General features: G+C 44.7%; 1 protein-coding gene and 1 long non-coding RNA gene across 10 annotated transcripts in view; one reads left to right on the top strand and one right to left on the bottom strand.

Annotated features, from left to right (window-relative positions):
• Window positions 1-8,630: 8,630 nt before the first annotated feature.
• On the bottom strand, window positions 8,631-27,078 carry SGK1 (serum/glucocorticoid regulated kinase 1). 3 transcript variants are annotated; one of them, XR_013624336.1, is made up of 15 exons: window positions 26,809-27,078; window positions 18,730-18,805; window positions 16,900-16,978; window positions 16,669-16,709; window positions 16,504-16,561; window positions 16,291-16,374; window positions 15,968-16,099; window positions 13,978-14,090; window positions 13,305-13,341; window positions 13,036-13,122; window positions 12,802-12,897; window positions 12,478-12,633; window positions 11,362-11,451; window positions 10,147-10,965; window positions 8,631-9,256 (listed from the first exon to the last, which is right to left on the bottom strand). XR_013624336.1 is itself a non-coding variant. In XM_068124759.2 (14 exons), the coding sequence occupies exons 1-14, from the start codon at window positions 23,864-23,866 to the stop codon at window positions 10,795-10,797; spliced, it is 1,293 nt and encodes a 430-aa protein (XP_067980860.1). In that variant the 5' UTR covers window positions 23,867-24,100; the 3' UTR covers window positions 8,631-10,794. The 3 variants fall into 3 exon arrangements, 1 of the variants encoding a protein (XP_067980860.1); XR_013624335.1 differs by lacking the exon at window positions 26,809-27,078 and adding an exon at window positions 23,794-24,127; XM_068124759.2 differs by lacking the exon at window positions 26,809-27,078 and adding an exon at window positions 23,794-24,100 and having other exon boundaries at window positions 8,631-10,965.
• LOC137432671 (uncharacterized) overlaps window positions 24,671-27,384 on the top strand; it is a 243,816-nt gene continuing 241,102 nt past the window's right edge. For 2 of the 7 annotated variants that reach the window (XR_013624339.1, XR_013624340.1), the window contains exon 1: window positions 25,080-25,217. This is a non-coding gene — a long non-coding RNA (uncharacterized LOC137432671). Of the gene's footprint in view, window positions 24,999-25,079; window positions 25,218-27,384 lie in introns of those variants that run through there. The other 5 variants (XR_010985547.2, XR_013624338.1, XR_013624341.1 and 2 more) reach the window with 5 other exon arrangements.

Below are 27,384 nucleotides of genomic sequence, written 5' to 3'. Positions count from 1 at the left end.
GGAACTCACCAGACGCGCTTCACCACGCCCTCTCACGCCATTCCGCTCGAGCTCTGATTGGCTGGTGGCTCTTACCGTCATCCCCTGCCGCTACCGAACTCAACGCCCCTCCTTTCTAGGCCTACCTCGTGTTAGCTTGACTAGTGGACAGCCAAATGGGGTGCGGGATGGATTACGCCCATAGAGGTATAAGTGGAGGTGGGAGCAAAATGAATGGGGCCTACTCTCCTGTCTTTACACAACGCAGGTACTAAGAGGGGAAATGGCCTATTCTTACACATACTAAGACATAACTATCTATCTATAATTCCAGTAATCTCTGTGTGTATGTGTGTGTGTATGTGTGTGTGTGTGTGTCGTTTGTCTGTGACCGCTGTTTCTCGACAACCACGGGTCCAATATACTTGAAACTTGCCAGGTATATTGCTGGGGACCCGAGGATGTGCCTTTTCAAGGTTTCATATTAATCGGAGAAGTAGTTACCGAGCTATGGCGATTTATTTACCAAACTCCGCAAGCCGTTCGCTTTGGCTTTGCGAATGGACCAAACCATTTCATGTAAATAGAGGGGGGGGATTGTCACCGTACTCGCAAGCCGTTCGCTTTGGCTTTGCGAATGGACCAAACCATTTCATGTAAATAGAGGGGGGGGGGGATTGTCACCGTACTCGCAAGCCGTTCGCTTTGGCTTTGCGAATGGACCAAACCATTTCATGTAAATAGAGGGGGGGGGGGGGATATAATTTTAGATATATATATAGTACGGGCATGCCCTAGTACTACAAATGGGCCTATATGTTGCTCGTGTGACTAACTATGGGGGGAAAACCTTTAACCTCTAATGACTCCAATGTGCAAATCTCAAAACCGTAGCACTGCCCCCATCCATTGCCAGACTTGTCCCCGAGTCGAACCCACACAAGTGAGAACGACCGGTTTTGAGAAAGGTTTGGGACTAGTTTTTAAATTACCTGTGACACTTAGATGTGGTTCCCCTCTAACATTTAATCTAACTCCCTGTATGTGACAGTTTTACAACACTAGATATGTCCCACCTACTGCGTTGTGTAACTAACTCTAACCTACTCACACCCACAGCTAACCGAATTGCGGAATTGTTTTGAAACTAAACATAAAGCCGGTGGGTAGCATCTTATTTACAACACTAAACCTAATTATTTACATTTCTATAACCCAGGACCTGTTCTTTTTGGAAAGAAGTTTGGAGGGGAGAAAAAGCACAGCAATGCACCAATACACATTACACAAAAAGTTCACATTTCAAATGTCATATTTGCTGCTTGGCTGCATATTCTTGCTTCCTGCTTCATCTTCGGTGTGCAATAATAAAAAACTTAAAGGTCTTCTTTCCTGGCACACCAGAATACAATGTACAAACCGTGTCCATTTTTATTGCCAGCAGGGCCAATCTCAGGTGGTCCGACTGTGTGACATCGACGCCACTTAAAACCAGTGGTCTGCAGGTGCAAGGTAAGTTTGCAGCAAATGACTGCTCAGCAAACAAGGCAAGGCCACAGAACGTGTGGTCCATAATGTGTATTGTGGTGCAGCAAAATGCAGCAGGGGTGCTGCACAGGCGTAGCCAGGTGCAGCTGCACAGTTCAGTGTTCCTGCACACTCCCCTCCAAAATGGGTCCATGGGTGGGGAGGAGAAGCACAGTTAGCAAAGGAAAGGATGCAAAGGGACACACAATACAAGGTAATGCAACGCGAGGGGCACGGAGGAGCGAGCAGAGCAGACTCGTCCCTACTGTCCGTACCCCCCCCCAACGTTGGCTACACTACAGCACCTTTACCCCTACCTGTATTTACAATTTACAAATTCGTCTCTACGTCCTGTCTCCCATATCCCCCTCTAAACCAAATTCGTCTTCCAATCCCTCCCAAGAAGGAAGAGATGGAATTACACACAATGTCACACTTCCACGTCATGATGCGTCTCACTTACTCAACAGTTTACAAAACCCGGTGTGGAGTTCCGTCTCCTTGGTGAGTGGATGTGGATGGTGCGAAGAGATTTCTCATCCTACCTATCCTCTAATAACATTAACTTGGTTACACTACCCGGGGTCATGCTCTGCCAATTGGCATCTTTAAACTATGTGGTTCTAAAAACCAATTCCCATTGACCATCCTGTGATGCCATCCAATTTGGGTCTCACTCCCCAATTTTTCACTACTGTGCCTTTGCACAATTTCAGGGCTGGGTCGTATGGCTCCACTAGCAGGTCCAACTACCTGCGCACCTCCGCCACTGAAGTCGCCACCCGAGCTTACCTCGCTCCTTGCGACTACCCTAAATCAGGGAAGGCTCCTCCTGGCTCTCTCACCCCTCTGATGCCCTCTCTGGCATTGGGCTACCCGGGTCCTTCTCCTGGATCCTCGGGCCCTACTGAACACTACTCTGACTCGCTCCCAGAGCATATCTGCGGCCTCACCTGGCCGACAGACTACCAGTGGCGGAGTGCCCCAATAACCATACGCACCAACAAAGCCCACACGCCCAGCCATTCACTGACTCATGCACCCAATCCAAGCACTTCATTGCCACTACCTGCACCACAGGTGTCAATATCCAATAATTTACCTTAACCCTCGACCTAACTTTAAACTACCCTCCCCGGCTATTCGTGAAGGGGTCCATCTCCGCCCATTCACTCCTTCGCACCATGCATTCCACACCACTCATTCCACACCATTTATTCCACACACCAAGCTCTCTTGTACACCTCTTGTGCTCTCATACCTGTTTCCCACTTGCACCCCATGCAAGTCAATTCACTCAACACAATTCCATTCATCCTCAAAACACCACTCATACACTACCTCCGGTTATCCCCGACCAATTCCTCTTTTCGCCTCAATCTCAAGCTCCACACACACAGTGATTCCCATTCAATTCCTCATTTGCTCAAGTTCATCCACACACACAATTTCTCCACACTACTACATACACACAGCATCATCTAACTAGCTGCTTTTCCCCCTAATACTCGTGCTCCCCTGTCTTCCCTTACACTAAGCACTCCCTCGTCATTATCATCCACCTAATCTAACTACGTCCACTCTACCTGTACCATGTCCCTACTTAAATCCTGTGTCTCCTATTGTCATCTCTAAATCCCTAACAATTATCCTAGCCCGCCCTCAGCGAGCTTTCACTGCCACCCCATAATCTATTGCTCATGCGCCACAATAATCGTGAGGAATGGCAATACTTCCATTCCTTCACGCCGGGTACCATTTCCCAATACTACTGCCATTTGTTCACTATACTTGAGCCTCTCGGTGCAGAAATACATCGCCGTAGCTCGGCTTCGAAAAGCCGAGCAATGCATGCGGGTGGTTGGTCTACTGTAGGTTGGGTCCGTCCGGCATTTTTGATTCAGGGGAGGAGGCATGCTTGGGCCAAGGTTCCAGGCGCCATCTCTGCGTGGAGCCTTTCAGTCCCCGGCACGACGGCCCAACCTCCCACGGTCGGAGCACCGCGCCCGCCAGGGGGTGAAGTTCCGATCTGTCCTACCCCCCCTCGAACTGTGCCGATCGCCTTTCCCGGCAAGGCGTGGCACCGACCATACAGGGCGGGGCCCGGCACGAATCGTGCATGCCGCCGCGGCAACGACCCCGCCCGATCCCCGCAGCACACAAAGCACCCGACTCACCGAGGGCTCGCGTCGGCTATTCGTCACGCTAAACACTGCCCCAGTCCGCGTCGATGCCCGGACCGCGCCCTCAACACACGCGACCCACTCCACTCTCGCAAAACGCGGCACTCCAGCGCCTCTCATACACTCCCTGCATTCCGTTACTGTACTCGCTCTCCGCAAACGGTCCGGTGCACACTCATTCCCCCCACACTCCGGTGCACACTCGTTCCCCGCACACTCCGGTGCACACTCGTTCCCTGCACACTCCGGTGCACACTCGTTCCCCGCACACTCCGTTACACACTTGGCCATCGCACACCCTCGCTCCGGTGCACACTTCCTTCGCACACGCGCGCCATTCACTCGCGTACATCGCACCATGGACCTTCCACGAGCGCCCGGGTTTCGTCGGGATCCCAAGCGCGCCAAAAATGTTTTCCCGCCAAACACTTTCGCGCCATACAAACCCCTACTCACCTTGGGGACCTTCTTCTCCGGCTTTCCCGCCAACACCTGTAAACTCTCATTGGGGCTCGGCAGCACGACATCACGAAGTGAACACAAACTTTGGGTGCATTCCATTTCTTTCTTCGATTTAATTTCTAACTCTGCCGTCTCTTTGGCCCCAATTTCAACTATGACTATTTCTTTTTCCTCGATGACCTGAGCTCAATTTGGTGTGTCATAGCAAAGGGGTTCAATACTTATTGACTCAAGACATTTCCGCTTTTCATTTTTCATTCTTTTGTAAGAATTTCTAAAGCAAATCTACTTTAACATTATGGGATATTATGTTTAAATCAGTGACAAAAATATATCAAATAATCCATTTTAAATTCAGGCTTTAACCCAACAAAATGTGAAAAAGGTGCTTTCTGAAGTCATGTGAATACTTTCTTTCTCAAGGCACTGTATGTGACCATGATCAAGTCATGGCCCGTCACGATACTGTCCAACTCACAATCCCATGAGATATGCGGAAAATATGTGACAATAAACGACACTAAACCAATTGTCATCATCATCCTCATCATCTTGTCTACAGAAGTGAAGGTAGTTCTGTAGATCTTCCGGTCTATCTTCCTTATCTTCTTCCTGATTCGTATATACACATACACACATCGTTTAAAGTAAATAATGACCTCGGACAAATTCAAAACGACATGGGCGTGGTCTCTGATTGAGAGAATGGCGCGTAGTTATTTGGGTGGTGAATAGGTTGATAGACCGCTGTCTCGATCGCTGAGGCCGATCTTCAAAAGGCCGTAACACCTATTGGTTTAAAACCTTTTAAACTGTCGCTTCGGTAGTTTTACAATGAAGGAAACCCGTATCCGGAGTGTATAGCGATTGTGAAAATGACAGCATCCGAGGCGGCTCGGCCTTTGCATTTCAGTGAGCAACAACATGGCGGCCGTAAGATTGAAGTCTGTATTCAAGCCACCTCACCACACAAAATCCCCAATAACTAGATTACTCAACCAGACAACCAGACATAACACCCTCCTCATTATTTATACCCGTTTTTTTTTTTACAGCAAAAGAGTAAATTGTAATGTCGCCATTACATATTTATTCATTACCTCATGCCATTGATGACGTCACGGAAAGCCGATTGAAACAGGAAGTGGATACCCGACAGGTCATGGTTTATTACGGTCGGTCGTTTGTCTATGCATGTAATTTTTGAATATGTCATTATGAGTGCCGTAATTGTGTTAATTCATTATCGTAAATTAATTATATTTTTCGTGAAGCATCTTATACAGCAATCAAAGTTATAATTGTGGGTGGAGTCAGGGTAGCTGGCCAACCAATCGGCGGTAATGTAACAAACCCAGCACTTGTAGGAATTGCATCAATCCATTACCATTAGAAGGAGGTCAAGCTGGAGGACTCGTCTGGCAACATTGATCTTTGGTGGACCTAAAGATGTCATGGTCTTTCTTGAAGAGATGAGTTATATCACCGGGAATATGAACAAATTCCAAATACCTGCCACCTTTAGTCGAGTATCTTTTCGGAGTGGTGACCCATCCAGAATTAGGATTTATTCCAACTTAGAAACCTCTCTCAACTTGTCATGACACACCACTGAACTCTGTAAAGAGTATGGGCCTCTAAGTATTATTTATCTTCCACCCATATAGCTAGTCATGTGACCATTCGTTACCATTTTGTTCTTGTCCGAGAACGGTAGAAAGTTTTTAGCATTAAATTGGCAGAAACTTTCCTAACGGTGCTCAATTTCAAGTTAGTTTGAATCGTTTTCTAAGTCACTTTAAAAAGGGGTCTTTGACAAGTCAAGGTCAAAATGGTCATATTCAGTCATTACTCCAATACATGGTGGGGGGATTTCAATGAAATTTTCTTTTCAATTCCCTTTGGAGACAACATCGGAAACTTGAACGACACTTGGTAGAGAGCATACCTCCACCAGGCTGAACAGTTTACATTTTGTATCCCACTGACAGGCCGGATCTGGACCTTAACCAAAATCGAATTGGCTTGGTCTTGTCACCTAACCAACTCATCCAAATTTTGGCATAATCAGTCCACAACTTTTTGAGATATCATGCCATTTATCGTTTTTGGCCCCATCTCTATCTCTTATCAGAAATGGCCAGGCCCACATCAGCTCTGGAGCCATTGGATCCATTTCAAACGACAGCAAGTTGCTTAGTTATGCCAAAATTAAGTCAGCCTATCTCAATTTTTAGGGAATCTTTCTTAAGAATTTCCATTGGTTTGTGGGATTCCGTTCCAGGTTATCCTCCGCATTAGGGTGATTACCGGACCAGCCATCCATCTTGCTATCCATCAGCCTGTTGATGTCTCAACCATATGTGACTGGCTCTGGCAAAAGCAGACACTTGGGGGCATTTCTCTTAGCGAGAAAAAGCCGTAGCGAGTCAAAATATGACCACAGGGACCAAATTGAGATTTAGATATGGATGGAAAGAGTAACTTCTCTAGATTATTATGCACCAAAATATTTTCCCAAGAAACTACAGAAAAGTTGTGAAATTCGATGAAGAATCTAAAATGTCATTCTCAAAATGTGCTCAGAAAGTCAGGATTCCTCGGTCAAAATGACACGAAGATCGCGAAATTTCGACGTTTTACTAGGAGCCATACATCGTAATTCGAAGAAGATCCCTGACATACATGTTTGGTATGAATGAAAAGCTCTGCGTGTGCACATTCTTTGTGCATGTGAACTGTATTGCGAACTTTGAACCTAATTATCTCCATTGTTTAAACGAAAATATAAGTCATTAAAATACCATAACTTCGTTAATTTTCATCCAATTAACATAATGTATATATCAAATGAAAGAGAAAAGTTTGGGGAATCAGATGATATAAAAATCTCAATTTTGATTTTTGCCCCCAAGTGTCTGCTTTTGTCACATAGTTGTACCGTTGCTTATTCCATGACATGGTTGGGTTACCTTTTTGGAGGTTGACCTCTCACCATGCATCCTCAAAGCACACAGATCTTTGCAGGGATCATAGGTTCTGTATTATGTTGATTTTTGTCCATCAATAGCCTCACAATTAATATAAAAGTATACCGAGGCCCTCTCTAGTGTCCTCGTTCTAAATGTATTGTCGTGTAACTGCTTTCAGTTAACACCGGGAGAGTCACAGAGGGCAATCGAGCGTTACTCCGAGGCGTTCAGTTCAAATGCGGATTTTATATATGCGGGGGAAGAAAGGGGAGGGGAAGATGAAGGGTCTTAACTGTTGTCCGCAGGCAGTTCCCGAACCTGCGAAAAATAAACTCAAACAAACCAGATTTAAATGTACAAAAAGAAACAGGTTTATTAAAACAGATGCCGATACCAAGAAGACGCGACGGTAAACTAAATTTCTAAACAGGACATCCCCCACACCAGACTTGAACACAGACTGAGGGAAAGATAATGAAAGTAAAATAACTGTTTGATTGTGGCACTTCGCTCAACTTGGCCATGTCTCGCCTGAATTCTTCCAGGCCCCGGCACGCAGTCTCGACACGGCTTTGGTGGTGGCAGGAAAACCGCCGTCGTTTGGCGCACGTGCGCAAAGCCAGGCCTCGCTGCACGGTCCGCTCACTCCCGGCCCGGTGCACGAAGCAAACGAGCAGGCGTGCGATTCACTCTTCCAGCCGCACCTGTCTTCGTCGTCCTTGCGTGTCAAATTCCTGGCCACGATGAAGCCTTCCCCGTGAACACAGGATCACCGTCAGAGCAAAGAGACAAAAGTAGAACCAAGAAGCGAGAGAGGTGAGGGGCAAGAGGAAGGTGTGAGGGCAAGGAGAGAAAATGTCGGTCCGAGTCTTCTTTTTATTGATCGTCTCATGAAGTCATCTGTGCCTCTCTACCAATGCCCACAGGCCACAGGCCACCGGTACATTGTCCAGCTCCACCAATCCACACAGTCCGCTCTTGTGATGCAGTCCTACTCGCCCTTCCCTCTAAAAATCAGCGAGTTGCTTCTTACCCCTGCCTTCCTGTTGGTCAACTCCCACCCAATCACTGTCCTTCTGGGCGTGGCTCTCGGTCTGCCCGACGTTCGTGGTGATGTAATGGTGGTGTCCTATCGGCAGTGCTCAGAACTGTCTTCTGGTTGGTTTTATTGTTATTTAGTGTAGTTAATGGGCAATTCCTGCACTACTGTCTGTGGTGCGGTGCCAAAAGAGATAAAGGATAAATCACATAGGGAACGACGAACAGGGAATTACTTAACTAATCCCCGAGCTAAATAACATGCCCTGCCCCCTCGTGACGGGGACAAATACAACTTCATCCGACATCTGGGCTAAACAGGTCCTCTACTTATTACATGGTGGTTCTTCACAACAGTCGGAAAATGCTACCAACACAAATCTACCTGGTCTAAAGTATCCCTACCCCCACAAACGTAACAGTATTTTCCCATGAGCCTTAGCCAGTTAAAATGAACAGGAAAACCAGATCAGAAACAAAGTTTATTTTATTGACTTGTAACAGTTATTAAAATTCAATAATCAAACAAATAGTTTCTTCAAATATTTATTTTACACAGCACTCTTAAACGATGCTGATCCAATGTACAGTTTAATTGAAATATATATACTGTACGTACATCTACATTATGTACAAAAGCTTAAATAAAGTACATTTGGCTTCATACAAAGTAATACACAAGTTAACTTCACTGTGGAAATGGAGACTTAGGGTTTCAGGCCCTGCTTCAAACTATGCTGGCACAGCAATTACTGAGGAAAACAACTTGGGGATGATACCTTTGATCCTAATATTGACAAACCTTGTGCAAAACACATTTTCACCATCAAGATAAGACTTGTGTGGATGGTACCAAGCACAGAGGCCAGAAAAGAAAGAGTTGCCAAACATAATTTTCAATTATATAATTATTTTTCTACTTGTCTGAGGATAAGCACTAAGCTGCTGTAATTGTCTGCAAATCGATATAAAAAAAAAATTTAACGTACCTCTGTGCATGCTTATTCTGACTTAAAACTGGTAAAGGGCCATCTACATATTACATATGCAAAATGGCAACATAAAAATGGCTCCTGCCCCAACATAGTCAGGGCCCTTAGGGATATTTTGGGGCCGTTTGGTTCAAATTCTTCCAAAAGCACCAAATTTGGCCCAGATGTTGCCCATGCCATACTCTTTCGATTTTTGACGGGCGCCAAGACGGGCGCCCCCCCCCCCCCGGGGGCCCCATATTGGCGAAATACTAAATAGCCGCCACCCGGATTAGAGGAAAATCAGTTAAATAACCAAAAGGGTTGGAATCATGTATGATACCACTTTTCAGGGGTTTTCGAGGTCGAGGAATCCAATGATGTTATTTTGACGATTCGAGGTCAAGGTCAACCCTCAAGGTCATCTTAAAGGTCATTTGAGTCAAACATGTCGATTTTTGTCAAGATTTACACGAGGTTCACCATTTTATGTTTCTGGGTTGGGTAATCGAACTCTGACCTTGTTTTTGACAATTAGAGGAAATATTTACATGTCTATTTCCTAATTTTCAGGCATATGCAGTTCATCAGTCTAATTACAAAGGTACGGATTTTGATGTTTTATGAACTGTATGCCATATCCTTGTGTTTAATTTTTGTGCGATCATGATCCGGGTTCATGTATACATGATTGTATACATGTCATAAATATGACGTCATAGGTCATGTGACCTGGCGGCCATATTGGATTTTATGAAAACCTTAAAAATGGATCCCTGCCTTCATTTTTCGATCGATTCATTTTGAACTTTGACCACTTATAGTACGCCATGTGATTGGATGCATATCCTAATTATGACGTCATAGGTCATGTGACATGGCGGGATGGACCGGATCATACCGCCCTTGGCGCCCGTCAAAAATCGAAAGAGTATGGCATAGGCAACATCTGTGCCAAATTTGATGCTTTTGGAAGAATTTGAACCAAAATATCCCTAAGGGCCCTGACTAAACAGGAGATTTATCTGAATTATCCAAACTATCAATTGAATTTGGAAAAGGTCACAAGTGGCGAAAAAAAACAAAAAAAACCCCTCTTGTATAGTGAAATATAAAAACAAAATGACCGAAATTGATCAGTAAAGTGGCTTTCACAACAGTAAAAACAGCCTTCTTTGACGAGCTCTCTACCTTGCAGGCTTTTTATTATCAGCCTACGATACATTTCACCCTTTCCCCCACCCCACCACTTCCCCTTGTGAGAATAAAACTGAGGTCGTGGAATGTGCTATAAATATTCATAAATACTTTCAAACTTTCAACATTCATGGTCATTTTCCTTCCGCAAGTTTCTCCAAGTGTTTTTAAATACAAGGGTGATTTCAACATCACCATCTTTTTGGTACGACTTCACAAAATTAGCCCCGAACCAACTCCTGCAGACAAAACATTTCAACGTGATGAATTTTTAAATTCACTAACTCGGGCAATAAAATCTTGTGAAAAATTCAGTGCTCGCAGCGGTAATAAAATAAACTTTGGATAAAAATGACAAGGCAGTTCGTATCGAGAAATTGTCCATAAGCATATTGCGCAAGACGACAGCACTCAAAAGCATCCAGGGAGGAGGGATTCCCAATTCGACAGGAAAGGCTGTTGCCTCTAAAGGAACATGGAGTCGACCGAAGGTGCATAGGAAAATCCTGCAAAGGCCTCCGCAGCTTCCGTCATGCTTTCCGAGGCAGGGAGAAGATTTGGTGAGGAACAAACAGAGTTCGGCACCGGCTCTTGGGTGAACTCTGGGTCAAAGTGACGTAAATCCGATGGCCCGGTCTATGTTAAAAGAGATCCAGAATAAATAGTGTTATTCACAAGACGAAAATTTTATATATATATATATATATATATATATATATATATATATATATAAATATATATATATATATATATATATATATACACAATTACAATCATGAATAATAAATTACAGCTAAAAAAATATTTTTAACTACATTTCGGGATTCAAATTTTAATACCTTTTATTGCTATCACTACTAATAAATTACTTGTGACCTTGTGTCCTACACAATGTCTGAGCAATCCTTCATAAAACAAATAAGATGACCTTAACCATTTGAGTGCAGTCTTTACAATTATATTTTTGGGGTCACTTATGGAATTGAGCACATTAGTAATCTGCTAATTCCAAATCTAATTTCTCAAACATACCACATTAGGGTTGAACGGTGGGGTGATCTTCCGTGCTTCCAGATCGTCCCAGTTTATAAAAGAGAAGAAGACATGTTCTTTAATCTCCGCCTGTAGTGAAGAAGACAATAAAAACTCCCAAGAAGCTCTACATTGTATTCAGTTGAATATTTTCTTTAATTCAGGTGTCAAGGCTCATTGAAGAACAGAAAAACAAGGTGAAGATAGACAAAGTTGAGCAAATGCAAACTGGCCAAGAAAAAGAACGCACAGATGTACCACAGCATAAAGTATAGAGGTAAAAAATGGAAGAGGCGACGATGCAGTGGTTGGGCAACAGACAAGTGCACGAGACATGAATATGGTATTTGCTATTACTTTGCCAATTTGTCCAATTAACTGGAGCAATTCGTTTCACAAAATGCACTGACAAATATATTTATTACATCTGATAGTCTCCTCATATTCGTTCTCTATTCCTGGTGAAATGAATTGTCAATGGGTCCCAAAGTAAGATTGGGGTGGGGGGGGAACATGTGGGACATTGTCATGAACAGATGGAAAAGCAGAATATTTCAAACTCCAAGAACCAACTTAACATTCCCTTTAATCTCATTTTTGACGACAGAAGCAGGAGACGGACTCAGAAAGACGACACCAGAGGTGAGAGAAGGGAATGAAAGAATGAAGATGAGCATCAAGCTGAGATAAACTCCTACATTCTCTTCAAACTCATTCTTACCTCCAGGTCTTCAAGACAGCTGTTCATCACCATCTCAGATCACCCCACATCCAAAACCATGACCTTTTCTACTCTCAGTTATAACTATCCCCATTTCCCCCCCCCCCCCCCCTAAAAAAAATTCTTCCCAAGAGGTTCTGTATCCATCTTGTTCACCCTCTACATCTTCCCCTGCCCCTCATTTGCTCGTCTCCATCTATTTTGTCCCTCGGCCTTGCTGTTGGCGTTTTATCACCCTCTTTCTGCTGTTCCTTTTGTTTTATTGCATCTTCTGTTCCAGCTCTTCAATGACCCTTGACTTTGTATACAAAAATAAATAAGTGATGGATAATGAAGCAAACAAAAGGGGTGCATCAAACTCAAAATGGAAACAAAAATCAGCATAAAAAGCTTACAAAATCGTTGCAGGCTCCAAGTCTTTCCAAGCGTTCTTTGGCAAGAAGACCCTGAAGGAGAGAGCAAGCTGCATTGGAGATGTTCGCCTTCAACACAAGGGGCTGCTTCAAGATCTTCTCGTACATCTCAGCAGTGTTTCTGCTGTAGAAAGGTGGCTGGATAAAGGTTCCAGAAAAAGAGGAACAAATTAACACCTGATGCTGAAACATCGTGGATCTGTAATTTTTTGCCTAAATGTGCAAGTATTGCAAAGGAGCAGAGAACCACAATGAGCTAATTGAAGTAAAAGTGGATGCATTCTCCACACCGACAGGAACACTTACCAAGCCATAAAGCATCTCATACAGGACAGCCCCAAGGCACCACCAATCAACAGTACGGTCATAAGCTTGCTTCCGCAGCACCTCTGGAGCCAAGTACTGCCCAGGCCAGGTTTGAAAGGGATAAAACAAATTGGTGAGCTGGACATTTGACAAATAAACTGCCAAGCAATTATTAAGGACAAAATATCAAAAATATTACTAATACTATGTGCAAGCATTTCATGCTTCACATACCTCTGGGGTACCACAAAATGTTGAGGTTGTCGCATTGGGCTCTATTCCCTCCTTGCAAAGGCCAAAATCAGTAAGTACAACATGACCCTGAAATGTACACCACCCACAAAAATATTAAACCTGACAATAGCATGTTAAAATATTGAGTTGACACTGTCACATCCAATTAGTGGGAGTAATGTATACAGCTTTCGAGATAAGCAAAGGCAAAACTTTCTTGCAATTTGGATCTACTGAATAAGTTATTTCCTGTCTGCAAGCCAACTCACCTTGGAATCCAACAAGATGTTTTCTGGTTTGAGATCCCTACATGAAACACAAACACACACAATGTACAATATTCCATATAAATCATCGGTTCTACCAAAGCAGTATCATGTCAAGGGTTAAAACTTTACCATCCAAGATGGCTCTCTAGGCAAACACAGGATATTTGACCTGCAGGTGCAGAAATTTGGAATTTGTTCATGTTGCCAGCAATAGCTTGCTTCTTCATGAAGGGCATCATGGGATCTTTAAGATCCACCAACTATGCTAGCAAATGGGACGCCAAGTTTAACGACCATCCCAGGGACACATTGATGAATCACCCTGCCTGTGAAACACCAGGAGAACAGTTTATAGCTGGATCTGGATTCAAACCCAGGATAGATCGCTCAGAGGCTAGTATACATACTTCTAGTCTATCCTGCCAGCCCAACATACAAAAAATGAAGACTTGGCAGAACGAATAGCAGTGTATACGAATGTCATACGAATAGTATGAAATGGTGTTTGCAAAAATCTGTTTTGATGACTAAAACCAAAATGCCCTCAAATCTATCCTTCCAATAGCACATTGGCCTGGCACACTAGCTTTTTCCTTTATAATACAACCAATTTGGTGATTCAAATCTCGTGGCCAGCAATACTAACATCTCCGATGACCCAAGCTCTCCTCACCTGTACACAATGTTAAGAGAGTGCAAGTATCCAATTGCACTTGCAATCTCGGCTGCATAGAAACGAGCACGTGGTTCCAGAAAGACATGGTCTCTCTGCAGATGAAAAAACAGCTGTGGTAGGGGAACAAAAAGCAAATTTAGAGATGTCAAATGTACTTCATTCTATCTTCTTATAGTCTAATGACTGGAAAGAAAATAAAATATTCCACTCACTTTGGACCTCAAATATTTTGGCCAATTGTAACTATTGCAGCAATTCAAGCAGATTAATCACAATTTGGTTAGTTATAAAGTTGAACCATCTTCAACCAAACACACATCTAAGATGTAGTAAAACCAGAAACATCCTTTCTGCTCTCCTTATCAGGCAAACTTTTCACTTTTGTAAATAACCGACATGACAGTCCTGATCTTGAGTAAACTTAAAGCATTATTAAAGGCCACGTTCTTCAAATGACCAACTAATTTAATGCCATTTTATTTATGAGACTCATTCACATCTTTGGAAATGCTAATCTTATCCTGAGTACCAAGAGGGGGTTTCAAAAAAGTTTTAAACAAGATATTCCAAATAGGCACAAAGTAGAATGAAGCATACGGTATCTACAAAAAAAACATTTATTTATTTTCTTACCTTTTGCATATGCTGTACAGTAATCTTGTACGTAATAAAAAATATACATAAATATATATAATAAAAATATATACATAAATATATGTGAAGTATATCAAATAAAAAAGAAATTAAATAAATTAATAATAAAAATTAACGTTGGGGTGTCTTGGACTATCTCATTCGTACAACTTTAATGAACATCTCTCGCAGAAAAGCTAAATTTATTATGCTAGCATCAAAAAGACAGGCACATTAATAACTTGCATTTAGGGGGCATTTATTTATTATGTATGCACAGGACAAACAAAGATGGTGGGATGAATAAGTTATAGGTTGTTAAAAATAAAATAAAGGGAAATGTGGAGGGAGCAAGGAGATTAGGAGGTGGAGTAATGGAAGGTGAGGCAAAGAGCAAAGACCATCCAGGGTATGATGGTTTAATAGATCATGCAGCCTTATCTGGTATTAAGCTATTGTCAGAAAGCATCCATTGATCATCAATGTCTGCATCCAAAGTTGTGCATAAATCTAATTTATATGTGCCGATTGAAAATGGCCGAAAAAAAATATATACAGGAAGTATGGACAATTGCAGCCGTTTGACCAAATTAACAATTCCTCATCTTTAAGGGAAAAAAACCCCCCCAAAATGGGATAAAGGTTGCCAAAATAAGATAGCAGATATGGGATTTCCCCACCCAATTCAGATTTCAATCGTAGTTTTCCCCTCTGCATCAACCAAAATGTTCAGAGCAGATGGGTATGGGGAGGGGAGAGAAAACTCAGGTGACAGATAAAAATGGACAGTTCGTTCCATGGGGAAGCTCACACCCTGGCCTTGGCACTCGTCCTAACAATGGCTGGTGTCGAAAGCTGCATTGCAAGTGAGTCCTTGCGGTTTTTGTTGCTTTGCGACAGACAAAAGCCGGAAGTTCTACAAGACAAACCATACATAGACTGTTGCCCGTCTCCCTCAACCAATATTACTCCTTCCTGTTCTTCCTAATCTCCACTATTTTAAAATATTCACACAAAGGCACTGGAACAAAATGCAACCATGCTGCCCATTCAACTGGAACAGGTAGACCTAACCCCAGAGGGCAGGGCCAAAAATGATACTGCTCTTGCACCTTCATGCCATGTTGTGACCATAACTACTAAATTGGGTGAATTTCTGCACAACCATTTAGGAGGAGATCACGTGACGGAGAGACAGGACTCCGACTCCCCTTCCCACCCTTCCCACCCTTCCCACCCTCCTCACCCCCCCCCCCCCCCACATTTTGTTTTCCAAAAAGTGTGGGGATAATGAATGTGAAGCATTTGGCCTTCCCACAATCATATAGGCTTATACGACAACACAAATACGAACCTCACCACCGTTGATGTAATCCAAGATGAAGTAGAGCTTATCGGTTGTCTGGAATGAGTAATGCAGACCCACAAGAAACGGATGCTTGACATTCTTGAGCAAAACATTGCGCTCTGCCATTATGTGCTTTTGCTGTCAAGAGAACATTGTGAAATAAAACAACATTTTTATTACAAGATTGCAACTTCAAAATATATATTTTAGCTTTTTTATGTCTTCATGGATTTATAAAGCATTTTTGCAACGGATACGATTTTGTCAAAAGGTGTGACGACAATTATCGATATTCATGCTGGGATGTTATATGTTCGTCACTTGGATACCTCTTTTTTCTTTATTATCGCCTTCTTCTGTAGAACCTTCACAGCATAAAACTTATCGTCAGCTTTGTGTTTTGCCAGCAAAACCTGCATAAGTGTACAAGTGTACAAACCCCATTAGTGACACATGTAAGCAAAAACAACGGGCAACAGCCATGGCCAAAGCAACCGAGTTGAGAAGCAAGTCGAAGGAGCACATATTTTGCCAACTCTTACCTTGCCAAAGCTTCCTTTTCCAATCACCTTCAGGAAATTAAAATCTGAAGGCTTCGCTCTGTGGAGATGACAGACCAAAAATAAATAAATAATTAAACCCTAAGGGAAATTCATGATTGTTATTTGCACATGTAAAATAGGTGACCAAGGTAAAAGCAAACTTACAAAGGGTTAGCTGAAGGCCCAAGGTTTACATCAATCAAAACCTGAAAGAGAAAAACAGCTGTAATCTTGGACATTCTTGACATGGAAAATACTTGCCAAGGCTTCCCTGCCATGCAACCAATCCCCTTTCTCTTTCTTCTACAACATCAAATGCAAACTCGACAAAAACCAAAAACATATCTGATAGAGACAAGAAAAACTACAACGTTGCAACCACTTTTGGATACTTACATTTGAGTTGTCTGTGCTGGCAGCCTTGGTCTGTTGCTTGCTGCTTGCAGATTTATCCAAGAGAGCACACACTCCAGGGCTGTGCACAGGCACACAACACACATCTTAGAAGAGCATGGATCACAAGACAAATACCCAATCATCAGGGTTTGGAACATTAGGTTCAGCACTGAGCACCAGGCACAAGAAGAAACTACAAGATGCATTCCAGTGAGTCTTATACTGAAAAGGATAGTACAAGTGGTGTTAACCTCAACTCAGACGATTCATTAAACTTGCATCCTCTGATCCATTATGTGCAGACACACAATTAGTTGGTCTGGCAAGATAGCTTGGAGGCATACACACAAGTCTGAGTAATCTATCCTGGGATTTAATCTCGACCCCACTCTCTATAAACTGGCATCCTGGTGTTTCACAGGCTGAGCGAGATGCCTTCCCTCGGATGGACGTTAAACTGGGCCTCCCATCTGCCTGTATTAGTTGGTGAACCTCAAATATCCCACAGTGTCCTGAAAGGGAAGAGTACCTGAGCTATTTCCAACACCCTGGCCAAATTCCAATTCCCTGCCCATACAGCACCCTGCAACGGAGTGGTGATCTATGCATTCAGCAACGGTTCTTAATTAAATAACTGATAGAACCGATGCTTGGGTAATAGAGTATGGTCATGGATTATGATGGTGTTTGTACCTAGCAGGTTTAAAATTCTGATAAAATATAGTAGTTGGCCAATACTTCACATTGAAGGCACACTTGAAAAGATGCGAGGGAATTCTACGATTCGGCCGGCATTCAAACTACCAACACCCAGATTCAAAGTAGACGCTCGAACCATTCTATAACCTGACTCAGTGGCATTATGGTTAGAGTGTCCACTCAATCTGGGAGGTTGGCGGTTCGAACGCTGGCCAAGTCATCCCAGACTGAAATAAATAAATAAATAAATAAAAATTACGTTCCGCTTCCTTGTTTGATGCTTAGCATTCAAAAGGGATAGAGCGCAGACAAAACCAAAAGTTAACAAGTATAACAGGCTTTGATGGGCCTAGTGGGCTCTTCAAATTGAAATTCCTTGCAAGGGTAGTCAAATTTAATTTCTCAGTTTCATTCACAGAAGCCACATTCGCTGCCCTGTTTGCATTCTGGTCGATAGGAGGCGCGCACACAACCGCAATGTGGTCAGAGATATCAATCAGTCCGTTGCAGGAATTTGCGCGCTATTTGAATTCGGATCAGTGTGAGCAGTCAGCGTACTGGGCTCTCATGAGAACTTCCTGTTGTTTTGCATGCACCCTCATACTGGAGCCCAAATTTGTCATCAGCAAGTGCAAATCATATACTTGTAAATCATTCAGTCAAAATATTTATGCAAACAACCCAACCCGTGGCCTAGTATATCTACTGTGGAAAGGCTTTACAGAAAAACCTCCAAACAGGTTTCTGCCTGTCTGTTCACATTTACCAATCCAGACTCAGCTTTTGGCCTTTGCAACCAGATGTTTCTGCAACACGAATATGTTTGTTCATTCATTAGGCCTAGACTGCCAAAGCTACTTCAACAAATAGGTTAATCTATTTTTAAAGCTACACATTTATAAGCAAGAAAAGTAGTTGACCAGACCACATTATGCCACCATTAAAAGCTCCCACAGCAACAGAATGTCACTAAACAACACCAACAACAACAACAACAAAAACAAGTCCACCTGGGTCATTAGCAGTGGGTTGAGATAATTGTGCAAATTACACTCAAGAGTCTCAGCCCAGGGCACGGGCATTTGGTGTCACAGAAAGGAGGGAATGTATGGAATGAGAAAGTCAACTTACTGTTCACATATCCGCGGAGTGCTGACGACCCTTTGCACAAGATCACCGAGGCCACTGCGTCGCTGCTTTACAAAGACTGTTGGGATAGAGATGAGTTGTTTTTTTTAATACGAAGACCAACAATAAATATTTCACACCATTATTTTTATCAATAATCTTGCAGAGTTTCTTAACGGCCATTTGGTACATCTTAGGAGTGGCATTGAAGAAGTTCTCGGAACGTGATGCTCACAACTATCCGAGAGGCGCCAGGGTTTTATTTATTTATTATTCTTCAAAACAAGCAAGTATAATCAATTCAATAAAATATTTCCCCACCAAGGTCTTTGAGGTTTAAAACTTTGGAGATCCTTGGACTGTAGTGAACATGCATCTCGTTCTGAGAACATATTGAACGACCCTCATAGACATACCAGTAATTTTCCAACAAGTTTTGCACTGTGCCTCAAATTTGTTGCAAAACTACGGTACTCGGTGTTGATAAAGCCCACGTGTAACAATGTCGTCATCCGCAACTCCAAAACACGTGTTTTTTTTACTATTCTGAAAAAGCTTGTCGATGTCAATGAAGAAACAAGTTTGCGTTGTGCAAACTTGTACAACATCGGTTTAGGCAGTTTCAGGAAACGGGGGTGGGGGTGGACATTGAATAAAAGTGGAATTCTCCATTTCGTAAATTCCCTCTCCGAACTCGCTGACCCACACACCCACCAAAAGGAAAATACACTTAAACAGTGAGCAACAGAGACATCGCGATAAGACGCAGCGTGGAGAAGATAAGGATGGTGGAGGGTAATGGAGGAGGAGGAGGGTAATGGAGCGGGAGGGTCATGGAAGGGGAGGGTAATGGGGTGGCGGAAGGGGCGGTGGGTTAGTTTGTAGGGGGAATAGAAGTTGTAGGTAGGTGGTGGTGCTGGGGCAGTAAGGGTTATATGGAGGGGGTGCTGTGGCAGTAAGGGTTATATGGAGGGGGTGCTGTGGCAGTAAGGGTTATATGGAGGGGGTGGTGGGGCATTTGGGGTTATATGGAGGAGTTGGAGGGGTTGGTGGGGCAGTAAGGGTTATATGGAGGGGTGGTGGGGCAGTAAGGGTTATATGGAGGGGGTGGTGGGGCAGTAAGGGTTATATGGAGGGGGTGGTGGGGCAGTTGGGGTTATATGGAGGGGTTGGTGGGGCCGTTGGGGTTATATGGAGGGGTTGGTGGGGCAGTAAGAATTATATGGCAGGGTTGGTGGGGTAGTAAAGGTTATATGGAGGGGTTGCTGTGGCAGTAAGGGTTATATGGAGGGGTGCTGTGGCAGTTGGGGTTATATGGAGGGGTTGGTGGGGCAGTTGGGGTTATATGGAGGGGTTGGTTGGGGGCAGTAAGGGTTATATGGAGGAGTTGGTGGGGCAGTTGGGGTTATATGGAGGGGTTGGTGGGGGCAGTAAGGGTTATATGGAGGGGTTGGTGGGGCAGTTGGGGTTATATGGAGGGGTTGGTGGGGCAGTTGGGGTTATATGGAGGGGGTGGTGGGCAGTCGGTGTTGTCGTGGGGAATAGTGCTTGTATGGGAATTGGTTGTTTTCAAATGGCATTAAAACTGATTGAAAAGAGCTCAAAAAGCACCATGTCGAGTCACAACAATGAATGACAATGGAAACACAGCCAGGGCTCAACTTTCCCAATAATAACCCCTGAGGCTTCGCACAGGGAGCGCTCAAAAAGTTGTATGAACGAAGTTGCATAAAAAGTTGTACTCTCAATAGTCCATGAAACGCCATGGCTTGTGCATTTACTTCCGCCACCAAAGCTGGACGGAGGTCAGGTTTTAACCCTTGTCTATCTGTCTGTCTGTCTGTGAGCAGGAGGCTATCTCAGTTACTACTGACGAATTCAGATGAAACAGTGGACAGGTTGGTTGCCCGCCAAGGAAGAATAGATTCAATTTTGGTGAAGATCCGCATCCGGTTCCGATATTTTCTTTTATTTCAAGAGATTCTTCACCATTGAGACGAGAGATAGGACCAAAAAGATACATAGCACGATATTTCAAAAGGTTGTCGACGACTTGTGACAAAACTTGGTGGATGAGATGGTTTGGCGACAAGAACAAGCCGATTAGATTTTGGTTCAGGTCCGAATCCAGATCTGACCCATCAGTGGGATACAAAACGTAAACTGTTCAGCCTGGCGGAGGTTTGTGCTCTACCGAGTGCTGTTCTAATTAGACTTGCCCCAAAGGGGGAGGAGGTGTGAGGTACTACCTCCCCAAAGGGGGAAGAGGGGGTGTGAGGTACTACCTCCCCAAAGGGGGAAGAGGGGGTGTGAGGTACTACCTCCCCAAAGGGGGAGGAGGGGGTGCGAGGTACTACCTCCCCAAAGGGGGAGGAGGGGGTGTGAGGTACTGCAGTGCGTGTGTACATATATTTTCGCTTTAAAATGGTTCTCTAAAACTGCTCGTCTGGTCGATGCGAAACTTTATACATAGAAGGCACTCCCCACGGAGATCCTTTTAATGTCAACTGTGACGTCAAAGGATACATGGTATGGCAGCCATATTGGATTAAAGGGGAGAAAAATTTCATATCTCCGAAACAACTCAACGGAAAAAATTGAAACTTGGCATACGTCATCAACTCCCCATAGGGTATATCGGGTGATAACGATGACGTCATAGGTGAAATGGTATTCTACCCATAATTGGCTGAATTGAAATCCTGATCAAAAAAAAATGTGATACTTCATGTACCTGATCAACCCGATGCGAGTGGAGAATTAAATTTATGACGTGCATAACGTGCATAACTCTCGTCCAAAAATGCGATTATACTAGGGTGCATGGCATGATGTGGGTATATGGACCATAATGGTGGCGTGTTTAGTTAACGATGGTATTTTTGATCACAATGAGCACACGAGGTGAGACTAGGGATCTACGAGTGCCATTCTAGTTGCAACAAGCAACTAGAACGGCATCAGTGCAGAGCATACCTCCACCTGGTTGGCCAGATCACTCAATGGTGAAGAATCACTTAAATTCTACCTGCTGGATCCGGATCTTCACAAAAATCGAATCAATTCTTCCTCGTCACACACACAACCTGTCCAACAAGTTTGGTCCAAATCCATCCATAACTTTTTAAGATATCCTGCTATGTATCGTTTTTGGCCCCGTCTCCCAATGGTGAAGAATCACTTTAGAAATTAAATAATTCTCAAATCCGAATGCATATTCAGATAGTCACCAAAATCGAGTCGAATATTCCTCGTCAGACACCCAACACTTCCACCGAGTTTCGTCCAAATCCGTCCACAACTTTTTGAGATATTTTGTTCACAAACGGACAGAGACGGACAGACAGGGGTGAAAACACACTTTGGTGGCGGAGGTAATTATGATTAGCAAAACATTTTATCAAAATAAGGTATATTGAAAATAGGGGAAATGAAACGATTTTCTTTTCTGGGAGTTGTGAGTATCTCGATCAGAGAACTTTTTGAATGGCCCGAGTACCACAAGTTCTAATAGTTGAAGGATTCGAGCACAAGTTTGTCCTGGAAGGAGAGGATCGAGGTCTGTGCATTCGCTTTTGTGCCATCTTGCCCGGTTCCAATGTGGACCCACTCCTGGCATTTCATCAATGTGTGGTCCCTCGGATGGACGTTAAACCCGCATCCTGTCTGCAGGTATTAGTCGGTGGTCGTTAAAGATCCCACTGTGTCCTTCGCGAAGAGGAAGCGAGCTATCGCCGGCATCCTGACCAAATTCAAAATTCCTGTACTGGCTGCTTTGAAGGCAATGGCAAACCACCCATAATATAACCCTTGCCAAGAAACTGATGGAGCACTTTACCCACAGTGAGCCAAAGCCGTCACCATCAGGACTATTTTCATGGAACCAAAGGTGCGAGTCCATTCCTCGTCGGAATCAGTTCTGAACCACCAAGTTTAAAAGATCCTCACAAACTTGTTTAAAATAATAAATAAAAACTTTGACATCTGGAGAATTTGCTCAAAGTTCCGTTTAATGAGAATCCGATAATCAAAGCTCTTACTTAGCAAGTCTGATCATGTTGTGGAATTCTGGAATGTGCTCCTCCACCTCTTCTAATCCCCAACCCCCATCTCGCAACTATTCTCCCAGTTGCCTCAGCCGCCGCGATGGCAGGAAGAATGGGGGAGGGCAAAGAAAGATTAAAGAGAGGAAGATGGAGGTGAGAGGATGGAGGCGAGAGGATGGAGGCGAGGGGATGGAGGCGAGGGGATGGAGGCGAGGGGATGGAGGCGAGGGGATGGAGGCGAGGGGATGGAGGCTAGAGGATGGAGGCGAGAGGATGGAGGCGAGAGGATGGAGGCTAGAGGATGGAGGCTAGAGGATGGAGGCTAGAGGATGGAGGCTAGAGGATGGAGGCTAGAGGATGGAGGCTAGAGGATGGAGGGTAGAGGATGGAGGGTAGAGGATGGAGGGTAGAGGATGGAGGGTAGAGGATGGAGGCGAGAGGATGGAGGCTAGAGGATGGAGGCTAGAGGATGGAGGCTAGAGGATGGAGGCTAGAGGATGGCGGGTAGAGGATGGAGGGTAGAGGATGGAGGGTAGAGGATGGAGGGTAGCGGATGGAGGGTAGAGGATGGAGGGTAGAGGATGGAGGGTAGAGGATGGAGGGTAGAGGATGGAGGTAGGGGATGGAGGAAGGGGATGGAGGTAGGGGCTGGCGGTTGCTCTCCGAAGCCCACCCACTCACCCACGTACCCCTGCCCCAACCTACTTCCCCCCTGCCCCAACCTACCTCCACCCCACCCACCTACCCCCACCCCAACCTACCTCAGCCCCACCCACCTACCCCCACCCCAACCTACCTCAGCCCCACCCACCTACCCCCACCCCAACCCCAACCTACCTCAGCCCCACCCACCTACCCCCACCCCAACCTACCTCCACCCCACCCACCTACCTACCTACCACCCGCCCAACCCCCCCTACCCCGCCCCACCCCCCATGCCCCGCCCACCTACCCTCCGCCCCATCCGCCTACCCCACCCCACCAGGTGCGTGCGCTGCCTCAAAGCAAACCCCCACCATACCCGTCATGATGGTGAACAATCCTTTCATTCGCGAGTACGTGAGGATGACCCCATTGTCGCTTCCGATGGTCATGTCGCCTCTCCTCTCCTCTCCGGCTGCCCTTTTGGTACGAAAGTTGGTCGATCGGCGTGACACGAAAATTCCAAACAAAGTGAACAGGTAGGCAGGTAGAAACTGCGATCGAACCGCGGTGAGGTGGCCAAGTCAAAGCCTTTGATTTGTATCCACTGCGTTAATTATTCGTTTACACTGAAGTTCCACGCAATAACCGGCAGCGCTTTTCTGCAACGAACCTATTTAACAACCGCCGTTCAGGTCACACCTCCGACGTTTAACCCCGCCCCTTTCCAAGACGCTAACCCCACCCCACGCCATTATGGTCGCGTGCTCGTCGCGTCACGTGACCCGCACACCCATCACATCCGTCTTCAACGCCCCTCCGTTGCTGGGCAACCTTGGCGGCACATCGTCCTTGGAGGTGCGCGTGCGCGAAATGATTAACCGAACGTCACAAAATACTGTATATCGATTCGATTTAATCCTCGTGGAATATTGGCACGACGTACTTACGAAACTTTTCACGGATTTCATTACAGACATTGGTGAGCAAGTGTAAGTTAATGCGTCAAACATGAGAAACATGAAACATCGTCGAAACTCTTTTTTGGATATAAAACTGTAAAAGAACAGGAAGTCAATTTAAAGGTTAAGTATACTGTATTTCAATCGTGTATTTAAAATGCATGAACAAGAGAGGTGAAATTCGCCCCGCCCCAGACCCCGCGTCATCGAAGGCTCCGCCCCTTCAAGCAGCAGCCGGTGCCGCCCCCTCCCCAAGCTCCCAACGCGCTTCAAATTCTTTGGAAAATTACCACCGGGGCCGCTGGAGGCGTTCAGCTCCACGCGATGCGAGCGCTCTTTGTTTCCGCCCACAGGATCTTTCCGCCCGCATCGCGCGAAACTTGAGTAACTGTCGCAGCCGGGAAAGTAAGCAAACGTGACGTCACTCCTCGTGAAAGCGCTTTGAGTATTTATAACGTGAAAAGGTGAGAGCCGTTCACCATCAGAGGTGCACAAATCCAGGTGGACTTGACGCAACCTCGGAGACGGCGGTATCAAGCCGGCTATCTCAAATACCTGCAGTCGAACCCTAACAGCGTATTTCTATTAAATACGCAGGCCAGGTATCACCTGCATACCGCAGGTGAACTCGTGAGGCTCACGCATTAAAAATTCCGAGGTTCCTAGTGTTTTCTTATCAGAAAGGCAATCGGTGGGTGTTTTGCAGATGTCGGTTCTGGGAAGGTGTTTGGTGGAAAATCTCCATTCAATGGATGCTGTGTTGTAACAATGTCGCAATGGTGGCCGCTGCGTGCGCACAGTCCCCGGATCATGGACATGGAGTCCTTTTCCCTCCGCTCAGGTATCTAGTTACTGTGTGCCCGTTTGTTTTCTTCGTTAACGTGTGTTTCCATCCTCCAGGGAAATTCTGTTTCTCACGGTGTGATCTTCAATCTTTACCTGATCCTCCCTCGAGGTACACGCACTCGCATCCAGTACTCCAGCTTGGGTTCGAATCCTGACCCATGTGCAAGTTTCCATCCTGATGTTTTCGCAGAAGCATGATGAATCATCAGAGTGTGACATCCCTCGGATGGACGTTAAGCCGGGTATCCCATCTACCTGCATTAGTCGGTGGACGTTAAAGATAAAGGAGAAGCTATAACTACGATAACCTCCACCTGTAGATTTTTAATATTCATAATTATGACATCACAGGTCACGTGGTACGGACACCATCTTGGAAAAAACGTACACCTCTATCTCCGAAACCGCACAATGGAATTTTTTTCCAACGGCTCATTGTCAACTACTCCCCATGGGGAGTAAGATATGTTAATGATGATGTCATCGGGGCCTTCATAATATGACGTCATCATTTGACAAGTACAACGCTTGATCTGACCAGTATGAAATTTTTTTTTATCTGCAACTGTTAATCCGATGGACACGAAATATTGACCTTTGGAGCGGCAACTCCTGTAGAAAATTTTAATGAGAATTATGATGTCATAGATCACGTGTTACAGGCGCCATATTGGAAAAATCGAAAAACGTTGCACCTCCACATTTCCGGAAAATGCTCCATGGAAATGTTTTTAACATTGTGCATTGTCAAGTGCTCCCCATGGGGAATAACATATGTTAATGATGATGTCCAACTTCCAACTTGAAATTCCAACTTCTTTCCTGGAAGTCCTTGCAGTGTTCATATGTTTTATACCTCTCCCACCTCCCCCCAAGCCCACCCCCTCCCACATTTCTCCCGATGTCCCTGCTCCCAAATGTTGTGTTTGTGTCTTTCCTCCTCTCTCCCCATCTTGTCTACCGCTCCCCTTATTTTTTGTGTTTTATGTGTCGGTTTGACTTTTTGTGTGATTAATCTTAGCTCTTTCACGAGCCTCGATCTTGTATACAAAAAAAAAAAAAAAAAAGTTTTACGGCCAGATGTCCTTCCTGCCGCCAACCCTGTTGGTTGCCTCTTGCGACACACAGGGAATTGCCAGTGGACTGGTACTCAATTTGCCGACCTCGGAAGGATGACAGGCTGAGTCAACCCCCCTGTAGTGTTAATTCAGCGATCGACCGGGATTTGAACCCAGGATCCTAGGATCCCAAGTCGGCACCCTAACCGCTAAGCCAACACCAGGCTGTCTGGCAGCCATATTGGATCAAAGAAAAGAAAAAAAAAACCTTAAAAAACAAGAGTTGACTCGCAACAAGTTAATTGCGCAGGGTAAATATTCCATGAACACCATCTAGTTAAAATATCAATACCGTTTCATGTAATTCTTGACATTTTACCCGATGAATAATAAATACACACGATACAAACATTGAAGCACCATGCTATCTGTGAAAGACACCATAATTCAGCTTAAGACTGGAATAAAATAAACAGAGGGACAAAAGGTGTGTGTGTGTGTGTGTATGTCCCTGCACGGGTGACTTACCACGTCTGGGCCGTGATAGCGGCGACAGTAGCAACTTTGCCCCACGGGGATTCATGATGTGGGTGGGTGAGAGATTCTGTCCAAATGAGTTCTTCTCGCTAGCTCTCCGCTCTCCACCGCTTGGCCTGGAGCTTGAAGTCACTGAGACGCTAAATTCCAATAGGAACTGCTTCGCTGCCACGCTCGCTCTTTACTGAGTGAGCGAGTCCAAAGCTTTGGGTTGATTCTATTGAGGCACCTCCTGTCTCTACTGTGCCCACTCCTCGAGTTGAACGCGTAGCCCCGATCCTGCTATTTTGAATTTGATCCTCTCTAACATCTCGGGTTTAAATCGAGCCATATGTGAGCGGCCGTGCGGACCACCACAACCTCGGGAGTGCAGACTCCAATTTCGTCCATCGTTTGTTTCTAAGGGATATTTATTTGTTTCTGCCATGGGCAATGTTTCATATACGTAATCCCACGTATGCAAAAACATACATGTGGATCCCCTTCCCAGAATTGACTCATCCATAGGAGGAGTGATATTATTGGAATTACTTTGACAATATTCCAGCAGTGCTCATGAGAAGTGTT

The sequence above is a fragment of the Myxine glutinosa genome, chromosome 8 (genome assembly GCF_964187855.1).
Source record: "Myxine glutinosa chromosome 8, kmMyxGlut1.1, whole genome shotgun sequence".
NCBI lineage: Eukaryota > Metazoa > Chordata > Myxini > Myxiniformes > Myxinidae > Myxine > Myxine glutinosa.
The sequence above is the reverse complement of the archived record's forward strand: the minus strand, read 5'-3'. Positions and strand labels throughout refer to the sequence as shown.

Bases quoted from the DNA above. Each gene is read 5' to 3' on its own strand.
- SGK1 (XM_068124759.2), bottom strand. From the start codon at position 23,866: ATGACCATCGGAAGCGACAATGGGGTCATCCTCACGTACTCGCGAATG. The intron at 16,979-18,729 runs GTAAGTTGACTT...GCCTGTGCACAG, and splicing joins ACTCCGCGGATATGTGAACA to CCCTGGAGTGTGTGCTCTCT. The intron at 16,375-16,503 runs GTAAGAGTTGGC...ACACTTATGCAG, and splicing joins GAAAAGGAAGCTTTGGCAAG to GTTTTGCTGGCAAAACACAA.